The following is an 11,978-nucleotide window of genomic DNA, read 5'->3' as shown; positions in this document are numbered from 1 at the left end:
GTATTTTGGTGTGAGGGCACCCTTACAGTATTTCTATATTGCAACATTGATAGTTTTACTTAAGTAAAATATGTGAGTAATGAGTATTTTTCCATCACTGCACATTACTACTACTAGACTATACTGTCCGCAGCAGTGACAGCTGCTTTTTATTACCTTGTGTTGAAGTCAGACACACCAGAGTCACACCTGACTGCCTTGCAGCTTAAAAACAAAGCACCTACAAATATGCGGAGAACTTCCACATGAACTAATCATTTGTAATGAACACACGCACGCAAGCACAGGCACTCACACGTGTACTTGCGTGACCTGGGGGTCTATTAGAGTAATGTTTTGGAGTAACTCCATAGACAGATAGAAAACAGAAAAAGCACAAAACTATGTCACCCCATCTTTAAATAACCACTTCTTACGGTGTGATCACTGCTGGACAAATCGTGCAAGTTATCAAAAACACAGTGCCCCCCCCCAAAAAAGTGTTGTGCCTGTGGATCAGGCCTACGTGCATAACCGGGTGATCAAATTAATCACAGGTCTTGAGTCAAACTTTTGTCTGCATTCGCCATTGTCCCACCGTTCCCAAAATGTTTAAAAGCATCAAAACAGGAAGCAACAGTACAACTCTATGCCTTGTGCTGAAAAGTTGAGAATATTTAAACTTTTGAGTGTCTAAAAACCAGTGCAAAAAATGCTCAAGAAAGCAGTGCACACCAGGCGCACTGTACCATACTATCGGAAAACAATGGTTTAGCTGGGGATGTATTTTTAACAACTCTTGGTGTAATTATCCACTTAAGGCTGACGTCTTGGTTATCTTGGTTGTTGGTGGTTTTTGGGAGCTGGGAAGAACCATTCACTCTCTCTGTGCCTCGTTGTCCCCTAGGCTTGGGCCATAACAGGCCCATTGTCTATGACTCACTCACTATACCTGAAATTACTGCCAACCATTTCCCAAGTCATACTGTGGTTTGTTTGGCTTTCGAGGAAGCCATTTGATTCCATTCATTTCAGTATGATATGAAAATCAACTTGCAGGGACTTGAAACGTGCTTGAGATGGGTAATCCAACACACTCAGTATCATTGTGCGGTTATTTTTCATCCAAGTTACTCTACCGTTGCATTCGAAAAGTCTTGCCCAAAGAGGTCTGATGACTTATGAAAATCAAATATCCCATAATATTGACTCCATTATTCAGGTATGTTCCGTATTGTTTTAATCTAAATGTAAAGCCATTTAACTTTTAAACCCTATATACTTTGTTGACTGGAGTGCCCCAATTTTTACATAAAATCTCTTCTGTGAAAATCTACATGTCGATCTATGTGTCACAACGCAACCCGTTGTCAGCTATGCTATTTTCATATCTTCGCTGAATGTTCGCCTTTCCAAGGGTTCATGTGGTTATCAGCTAGAATATATTGCCAAAGCTGTGAATAGACAATGTATTGTGTATAGTATGTATTGCTGCTTTCACAACTTTGTAATTTCTTGTCCATGTGAATGAACATGACGTCAGTCCCTGTAGCCTGTATGTGAAAATGATATGGCCATTAAAAGTGATTGTGATATTGTGGATTGGTTAGGAATTAAATTAAAGATAGATAGATAGATAGATTAGACATAGAAATCAAGACAGCATGGGCACAATGCGTTGGAGAGTTTGATTTGGCACAAGCTGGACTGTTGGGAACAAAGCAACGCCCACAGAAAAGAGGACATTTGTAGTGGAACAGATACTCTGCCAGGAAGAGGCTAGAGGTTTGGCCAAAGCAGTTTTTCACACTAAGCAGGGACATTGGATGAACTGGAGAAGTGAAGAAGTTTAGTTGGAAACCTTGCAACCCAAGATATGCTGCTTCAGCCCACACTGCAGCCAGTGGCTGGTTTAACTGCTTACAACCTAGTATCCCTTCAGTATGTTGGACATTATGCCATTATAGGCAAACATTTTTCCAAAGATGTATGCTTGAAAACATTGGTCCAACAGAAATCTTGTGTTTCAGAAAACTACTGTTACTGGACTACTAATATAGTCATGGGAAGAAGGGTAGCCATGGGAAGTGTAGTCTTGGAAGTGTAATCATGAAAAGTGTAGTCACAGGTCTGGGAAGTGCAGTCATAGTGTAGTCAAAATTTGGAAGAACTGCGCCTCAAGTTGCTTAAGCCCCAAATCCCCCAAAACATACAGAAGACATGACCTCAGACTTGTCAGCGGTAGCTATAGTACATGCCAGAAATGAGTCATAAAGCACACACTGTAGCGTTTTACACTGTCAAACATATAGACTGCTATAATGTGGTTAATAAACAGCTGAGACAGCTGCTTCTTGCCAGCAGGATTATCCGTCCCCTTAGCATGGTTGCTTGTATGATTTGATTCCTCACCTGGTGAACAGGCCGGTTAGGAAGGATATGTACAATACCTTCACTACATTGCTTGGTATTCAGCCAACAGTGTCAGCTGTCCTCGTGTCCTTTGCTTTGGTAAATTACTGTTTTGCCTGATGGAAATGTAAGTATTATCTGGATGCAGGCTATCACCACTGAAACTCATAAAGGTCTTTGGTTCCAGTGAGGTAATGGTGTAGTCATTAGCAATGTTAGGCAACCAGTTGGCTAACATACTTGCAGCTAACGGGCATAAAGGGCACTAGATCTATGGGTCAATCTTCATTTCTACTCAAATGGGTTTTCTCGTTTATGAGTGGTTTGTTGAAATAGGTGTCCGGGAGGCCTCTGGTGATTTCGGAGGGTGGCAACTCCCTTAGGAATAAAAGCTCAGTCATCTATGAGAGACTCAGAGTCGAGCCGCTGCTCCTTCATGTAGAAAGGAGCCGTTGAGGAGGTGGTCGCCTCCCCAGGGAGGTTTTCCAGACATACCCAGCTGGGAAGAGGCCACAGAGCAGACCAAGGACCAGGTGGAGTGATTACATCTCTACACTGGCCTGGGAACTAGCCTTGCTGAGCTAGACATCCCAGCCATGTTAAAACAAGGTAGATACTGCAGTTAGTTAGCTAGCTGCATTAGTATCTAGGCTGGTTATACCAGGCTACCTGGGAACACCCCAAGGACACCCCAGTCTCACTAAATGGAACTGAGCCTTGATTGTCCTCTACTCTAGTCTATTCCATTGTACTACTTCACTTTTTACTTGTAATCCCGGCCACTCAATGTCTGGTTCGGGGCTGTCCATTACTCTGAGGTCCCAATAGTCAGATAAATGTTTAGTGTGAGGTTAGGGTTGGTATCATGCGCTAGATCTGACGAATTGTACTTCAGAACAATGGGCCATCTAGTTACACTAGTCTCAGTTCATAACTCTGCCAATCTTATTATTTCACAATGTCCAAAAACAGCACACAGCTGCTAAAAAAAGGCAGAAGTGAAATGCTACAATAACCACAAATCCCCCCTCTATTCCATCAGTGAGGAGGCATTTATTTTCTTACTCCGTAAAATGTATAAAACATTATTTACCTTTGTACACTCGAGTTAAATTAACTCAGGATTTGACTATGTAGCCTTCATAAACCTTTATGACATTTACACAATAAAGAGACGAAAACCAAGTACAGTATGATATGGTGCACAGTAAAATCCTCAGTGTTAACATTATTTCATTTAAAATAATGATAATAATAATTAAGGATTTTACTGTGTGGTAAATGATAGACATCCCCCGTCTTGTGGTGTCATGTAGTCAAATAATGGCTAATAAGAGGGTAATGCAGTATGAGGAAAGTGCCCATGGATATTTGGGGTAATAGGTCAGTTTATTAGGTGTGATATGATAGTTCCTGATATTTATGAGCTCCTCCAATGCTTCTCTCTGTGACTATGCTTTGTTTACCACTAATTAAAGCTGAATATGAACTGCACTTCCTTGTAGATTCTAATGAGCACAGAGGCCCCTTTCACAGTACAGAAAAACACGGGCGACGATGACAAATTTGTTCGTTATTGTACCCAGCAGGGAACAAGTGAAATTCAAAGTTAACTACGAGCTACCTGTTCTGCATACAACACATACTGTAGAAGCATTATATGGGATGACAGGTTGATGTTATTTATCCAGGGTTGTTACAGATCAGTATTTAATTAAAACAGGGATTTTAGAGATGGCAGAAAACCTAATATATGAAAGAAATGCCAACAGGCCTCTGTGTTCTCTTATTGTACAATGAAGACTGTGATTGAATGATTGATTTCCATCATTTTGGAATCAAGCTGAGCATCAAAAGCTCACAATGTGTCACATTGCGAGAATTTGCGACCCATTGTGAACTTGTAGATCTGTTATATTAGGTGGTTATGAATTAAGAGGTTAATTCATAATGTACGTTTTCCTTTCCTAAAAATGCAGTCTCCAAAAATAGAAATAATTAAGTAGATACTAAAAAATCAAACCTTGGTTCGAAGTGGAGCGGTGAATCTGAGCAGCTATACTGTGTGCGTGTGTGTGTGTGTGTGTGTGTGTGTGTGTGTGTGTGTGTGTGTGTGCCTGCACAACAGCGCCCCTCCTTTAACATGTGTGGCCAATCAAGGTATTGCCAGGCTACGGACATAGCCAGCCACATAGCCACATAGCCAGCCACATAGCCACATAGCCAGCCACAGACATACCTGTCTATTGGGAGCGCTTTCACCGCTCCAAAAAGTACTTACAGTAGCCTGTAAAGTACTTTCTTATTGTCCATCATTGTGAAAAACAAAAGTTCAAAACACCTGTTTTTGTTTCATAATCATTACCAGAAAGAGGAACCTAAAAATGTTCAGATGGCATTTATGGCAATGAAACGGAAATGTGGCACAGCAACTGCAGCTATTTTAGGTGTGAGTATTTGCAAGTCACGAGAATATTGTTTCACTTCACTTTTACAGGGTATTTGTTTATAGCCTCAGACTGAGTCTAAATACTTTTAGAAAATACAGTAGAAGACTTCCTTAAACAAAATCACAGAATTCTACCAGGTCAATTTCCAGTTGGGTTAAAGGAGCGGCACTGCTTGTGGGGCTTTTAGACTCCGTCTTGATGACAGAGTTGTCATTGTGACTGGTTTTAATTTGGTCAATGTTTTAAGAATATTGTCCAGGAAAAGAAGGATATAAATAATTGTGCAGCTTCGCTTTATTTGAAGAAGCCTCTCATAATGCCTGATGCTTTACACTGAAATAACACAATTTGAACCATTACACTGCCAGTACATCAAAGTATGGCATTGTGTCCCATAACCATATGGAAAAATGGTGTCCTAACTCAATTAAACTAAGCTTTTTTTTTTATGTAACTTTATTCTGAGGAACAATGGGAATAATTACTGCATGTACTGTATCTGAACAAAGTTCAAACAAACACTCCAATGGTATTTCCAAATGACAATGAAAGCTCTCACAGCAGAATACTGACCATAATATTTGCTAGTACAGATGCAGTAGTGTAGCTGACCTATACAATATGTAGAAACACACACACACACACACACACACACACACACACACACACACACACACACACACACACACACACACACACACACACACGTTGACAATGATGAAACAAGTATTGTTGACAGATTTAATTATTTCACAATTATTGACCAACGTCATTCCACAGAACCCAGACGACAACTGAGAGTGTGCAACGTTGCCATGACAACATGGAACACTCAAACACTTAGTGGCGTAAATGATTAGATAAGCACCAAAGGTATGGACACCACAAAGTAAACATTCCTGTAACCCAGCAGTAACGGCCTGATGATTCTAGCCAAACATCACAAGGTTTTGCAGAACTTTCGGCTGCAGTCATGCAGAGATGTTTTATTGATAAAATACCGCAAGAACCTAAAGTTCTTGCGGTATCACAGAGCGAGAATGTCTTGAGGCATCATTTAACCACTGGAATCCTAGCATCCCTATTCTGGGAGGAACATTCGCTGAAAATAGCCAATCTACTCTGAATGAAATGGAAGATGTATTTGTCAAATTTCTCTTCAGTTTCCAAAATGCTTGTTTTTCCTTCTTCCTCATGTGATCTGTGTGACTTCTTGTGTGAACTTCTTGTGTGAATTCAATCTTCCTCCGCTAGACCTCAGGCCAGTCGATATTACATATGGGCTGCTACATCATGTTTTTTTGGGGGGGGGCTTTTATGCCTTTATTTGATAGGACATTAGACTGACAGGAAATGGGGGGGAGAGAGATGGGGAGTGACATGCGGCAAAGGTTGTCCGGATCGGGAATCGAACCGCCGCCGCTGCCAGGCATCATTGCCTATGTGGCGATACCTATGTGGTATGTGCCTGGACCAGTAGGCCAGCGGGCGCCCCCATCATGTTTTTAACATTATGAAATATTTGTTTGCTCTTCTGTCACTTAGACTTCAACTATTCACTTTAGTGTTGTGAATAATTATACCATTCTCACGTCACGTTATATTTTACATATAATTTAAGGGTTCCTGTGTAAAAAAGCTTACTAGGATCTCCTTTTAGTTGACCTTGTACCAGTGATTTGTACTCTCATGAAACTGTACCTTTTCCTATGCAACCTTCTAACAAATTCTTCAATCAATCATTGAGCTTACGTTCTTTCTTTCTCAATGAGCTTGTAGAATTGGTTATTTTCTGCAAAGAGATTCGGTGTAGAGGGAAACAAGACCTGACCCAGTACAGAGGTTGCGTTTACTAAGTACAGATGGTCTAAGACTACAGTAAGTGGTTAGGTTTCTCTTGAGAGGAACTGTTGGGTTTAACACAGCAGATACAATGAAGAGAGACTAGGGGTGTAACGATACATTTTAATAGCGATTCGATACATATCACGATACATGGTTGACGATACGATACATGGACGATATTGGTTCATTCATGGCGATATGATACGATTCGATTCAATGATTTAAAATCGATATATTAACTATTTAGCAAAGAAATTAAATCTGTGTGAAAGGGGTGGATAGTGCAGGTTTTTAAGGGAAACATGTATTATTATGGATATAAATAAGTAAACACAGGGATTATCTGCCAAATACATGGACATTGTATATTGACAAACCTGCATGCACCTTGACATGAACCCAGAGATTACACACATTTATCAATAGACCAATGTAGCAATATGGAAAGGAAAAGTAATTAAGCCCCTCCTTTTAGTTTTTTCTTCTTAAAAATGCTAAATACAATGCCCAAGTAAGTAGTATCGATACAATCGATTCTTTGCACTGCCGATTCGATACGATACAAAATAAAACGATACGATTCAATTTTTGCTGTTTTCATTTCGATATACTTAGATTTTTTAAGTTAAAAACTATATTTCGATACAGTTACTATATCGTTACACCCCTAAGAGAGACACAAAGTGAGGGTTTAGGGGTCGTTGCTCACATCCGCTGCCTCTCTCTAAGGTTTCAGGTGGATCGATGGGTCCTTGGCCTCGTGTACAGCTGTGTGTCTGTGTGTTCATTCCACACACGCTCACATTCTCTGAATTGCTCTGCTTGGGAAAACCCCCCCCCACACACAACCCACCCCACCCCACCCCACCCCACCCAATCCTTCCGGACAGTCTATATCCGTACACAGACATGAGAGGATCGTGTAGGTTTTAGTGTTATGTGTTTGTGGGGGAGAGTTGTGTGTGTAGGTGTAAGAGGTGTGCGTGCGTGCGTTCGTTCGTGTTAATATTCCTTACCTGGAATGACCTCAAAGAGAAATTTTCCACCTTCATCCCCAGTGGTTGGATGTTCCGAGACTTTGTTTCCTGGTAAGAGAATGGTTCCCTGGAGAAGAAAAAAAAAACAACAACAAAAAAAGATTAAGCACGCAGAAATCACCAGAGACCTCCCGGACACCTATTTCAACAAACACTCATAAAGTGAGAACATATTCAACACTCCTTTGAGCTTAATATGAACTATTTTCATATCATAAATGCATCAAAATAATTTAGCTGCAAGCATCCATTAGGGGTTGAACGTTGAAGCCCATTTGGACAACTATGACCCAATTATTCATTATTATATTAACATAGCTGAAATACAGATTCCTTTCACTTACAGTAACCCACCTTAGATGGTTTTGAAAGACATTTGATTTCAACACCACAACTCCGAGACCACGCTCCCACCCTGAGTCTCGCCCTACCTTGGGTTCCTCATCCCGTTCCACATTCATCTCATTATGTTTCACTAAATTGTTAAAATTTATAGTAGAGGTGCGGTCTCTTACTAATGAAATAAAGGTTGCCTACACCAAGTTTTAAAGGGAATTTTCAACCATACTACATTATACCAGTAAGACTCCCTAATCGGGAGATAAGCGACCACCAGGTCGCATGTAAACAGCGGCCAGATGGTGGCGCTAAATGGGACAGATCCATGTTGATGACATGACTCTAGACATACTGTGTGCCACTTTGCGTGATTTTAGGGCAAAATCTGTTGGAGCAGTGTCCAAAAATGTGTTTTGCAAGAATCTGCCTCATGGTGGCGCTGTGTGTGCAAAGTTTGGCATGGATTGGGGCAACGGTGGCAGAGATATGAGTTGGGGAAAAGTGTGGCGTGACGGACAGACAGACAACGGTGGCGGAGATATGAGTTGGGGAAAAGTGTGACGTGATGGACAGACAGACAGCCGGTGGAGGTTTTGATAGTAACTGCAACCTGACAGTCGCAAGCATGTGCGGCCGCATAGCTGAATGGTTAGACTTACTGTTTGACAATATCAATAAAGTTAACATTTTATTGCAGTTTAGACATTGTTGCGATTATCTCCCTCCATCAGGAGAGAGACATAACACTGTAGCCTTAAAGCTGATCTGAGTGTAAAGCATGGATGCAGCTGCCAACACGTTAAAAGAAGCATCCAATTATGCCCACTTCAAAGCAAACTTCAAAGTCCCAGTAATCTTTTAACTCAGGTGACTGCAAACACTGTAATATTTCAAGTAGTGCTTTTGGTGGATTTGAATAAACTTTGAAGGGTAATCCAAAATAGTAATTCTAATGTACTGCACTCTTAATTGTTTGAAAGCAAGTTGAGTTATAAAACATTGTTTAATAGTCCATCAACACATGCATCAAAATTCGATACGCTTATTTTATTTATTTTCACAGATATTCTGCATCAATCTGGCCAATCGACGTTATCTTTCTTGGAAAGCATATTGTACTAAACTAAAATGTTTTCAGAAATTTGCAACATGGCAGAAGGATAATTATAATACCAGGACACACAATTTAAAGTTATTAATATCTGGCCTTGAAATGGTGCATTTATATAGTGCCATTATCAAAAGCACTTTACATTCACTCATTCACATGCAAGCATTGCAAGGCATCAGCGTTACATCAGGAGCAGTCAGATGTTCAGTGTCTTATTCAAGGACACTTTGACCCTATAGCTTGGGAGGAGAAAAAGCTTGAATTTAAATAATGACTAATTCTGTGCCAATGACGGCTTATGACGTTTTTTTTTCCAATAGCCCGGTGTGCCAATGACGGCTTATGACGGTTTTTGTGTTTTTTACATATAAAAAAAAAAAAAAAAATCCTTTTTTTTTTTAAGATGTCAAAATGACCTGAGATCAGAGAGATGCTTTTCTCTGTGTTCGCTCCCTCGTTTAGCTGATTGAGAAAATGTGTGTTCATGTGTGTCCATTCTAGTGGATGGACACTTTTTTTCATTCAAACAGCTCTATCTCTGGAACCATTTGTCCGATTGACAAAATTCTTTTTGCCACTGAATCACAACAACTGTGTCTGTTTCTGTAAAAATTATTTTAAAAAAATCATTTTTTTTCATTGCATAGTAAAGAAAAACATACAAAATCTCGGCACAGCTACCTTGGAGCCATTTTGGCATCTGGCACAGAATGAGTTAAGGGATGGGTTTCATTTGTTGCATGATACTATGTGCAACAAACTATATCAAGCCCAGGCAATATTTAACTGAAATATAGGAGTAGGGGGGGGGGGGGGGGGGGGGGGAGTAACGTTTGAGAATCAAGTGCTGATCTATTCCGATCCCACTTTATCCAACTTTCCATTAAGCTCAAGCTGTATATAGGCCTATACATATATGTATATTATGTCCTAGGAGCACATTTTCAAGTTGCTGCTTATTTTACCAGTGCATGTAAATGCATGCATTTAGTGAGGCTCTGATTGCCATTCAGCATGTGATGTCACAGCTCGATCGTGTCCGCGTCCCTTGGGGCAGTGGTTCTCAAAGCCAGAGGTCCTTGAGGGGGTTCCAGGGGGTCCCCAGCAAAATCAGTAAAGTTCGGCCATTTTCAAAACATTTTGAAAAAAGCTTGACAAATCCGGTCTTAGCTCAGTGACCTTGTAGTTAGATTGTCCACCCTCGATCCCTGATCGGGTCATACCAAAGACTCAGCCAAGCCATATGGGCCTCATGGCTCGGCAAGGCTTACAGTAGGCACAACAAAGATGTTGTGCCAGGAGGAGTAGGTAGTATCTACCTGGAACAAAATCTTTTCAAAAGCGGGGTTCACTATATATCAAATGTGTATGAATTGTGGGCACCACTGTTTGAGAGCCGCTGTCTTGGGGTGTTTGTGAATGACAAAGCTGAGTGGGCAGTGTTATGGGGGTCCACAAATCTCAGGCCGGGCCCGGGGCAGTAGATCAGCGATGTGACACTAAAGGCCAGCAGCTCCCTCCTGCTTTAAATAGTCTCAGCATCAGCATGCTCCCCTATCGCCACGACAACCTCGCTGCCTATTAATAGTCCTACAGGATAGATGTCTGCTGCAGTCTAGCCGTCCCTTTGGAGCGTACGCCTGCTACGGTGGGCTGTCACCATTTGACGCGGCATGCATTCCCTATTGTAAACATTTTCTCTATTTCATAATGTTATCTGAGGCAAGAGTTTGCAGAATATATTGTACTGTATATCGTTTTGAATCAAATTAAAATTGGTTCAGAATTCATTCCCTTGAATCATTGGCCTGTGGACCCCCAGGGGTCCCTGGGGGGGTTTCCAGGGGGTCCCCAGAAAAAGTATTGATAGTTTGGAATGAAATGGATCGTTATGGTCCTGTAACCCCGAGAGTGCACAACTGGAACCAAATGGACCCGCAAAACTGAGGGTCCTTGAAATTGATGAAGGTTGAGAGAGGCTGACAACAGAAGCACAAACGCCTGTCCAAGCTGCTGCAGCAGAGTTTTATTTTTAGAGGCCTTCTTTGGAGACGTTTTGTGTTACAGGTGGCGACAGGCAGCCTCACTACCTGAACAGATCTATAACCACTGACCCCACTGGGTGGGCAGCAGTATGGCATCATACACGCCCCCCCCCAACACACACACACACACACACACACACACACACACACACACACACACACACACACACACACACACACACACACACACACACACACACACACACACACACACACACACACACACACACACACACACACACACACACACACACACACACACACACACACACACACACAGTCCATTAAAAGACTGGTCTGAGATTATATTATATTACCAGAGATTATGTTACCAGTTGTAAAGCACAAAGTGAAATGACCCACTCCTACAGCTAGGTCACATATATGTGACATTATATCTGTGAACATGTGAAAATGTATCAGTATGAGTGCTCGTGCGTGCGTACATGTGTGCGTGCGTGCGTGAGTGTGTGTGTATGTGTGTGTGTGTGTGTGTGTGTGCCTGCGTGTGCACCAGACTCAATTAGCAATTCTATCCAGATCAAACACAGCTAAGTTTAAACAGAGCTGCCCGATCCTGTGTATGCGTTCATAAACGCGTTTGTTAAAATATGTTTTTAATATCTCTATATTTGATACTAGTAATCATTGCTATAGTGTGTTTTTTTCAGTAACGGGAGTCTCACCATCTTTCCAGCTCTTTAAAATATATTTTCGGTTCAGGTTACCAATAATCTCTATAGCAGGGGTGGGAAACTTT

The 11,978-nt window shown here is 41.2% G+C and overlaps 1 protein-coding gene across 1 annotated transcript in view; it reads right to left on the bottom strand.

The window, feature by feature from the left end:
* Positions 1-7,653: 7,653 nt before the first annotated feature.
* Positions 7,654-11,978, bottom strand: part of LOC308300049 (rho GTPase-activating protein 24-like) — a 36,201-nt gene continuing 31,876 nt past the window's right edge. The window contains exon 3 of the mRNA XM_080743814.1: positions 7,654-7,790. Coding sequence (XP_080599940.1) covers positions 7,689-7,790 — 102 coding nt within the window. The 3' untranslated portion in view covers positions 7,654-7,688. The remainder of the gene's footprint in view (positions 7,791-11,978) is intronic.

The sequence above is a fragment of the Nannobrachium achirus genome, assembly GCF_963921795.1.
Source record: "Nannobrachium achirus genome assembly, chromosome: 15".
Lineage (NCBI taxonomy): Eukaryota > Metazoa > Chordata > Actinopteri > Myctophiformes > Myctophidae > Nannobrachium > Nannobrachium achirus.
Note: the sequence above shows the minus strand (reverse complement) of the source record. Positions and strands in the feature narration are given on the sequence as shown.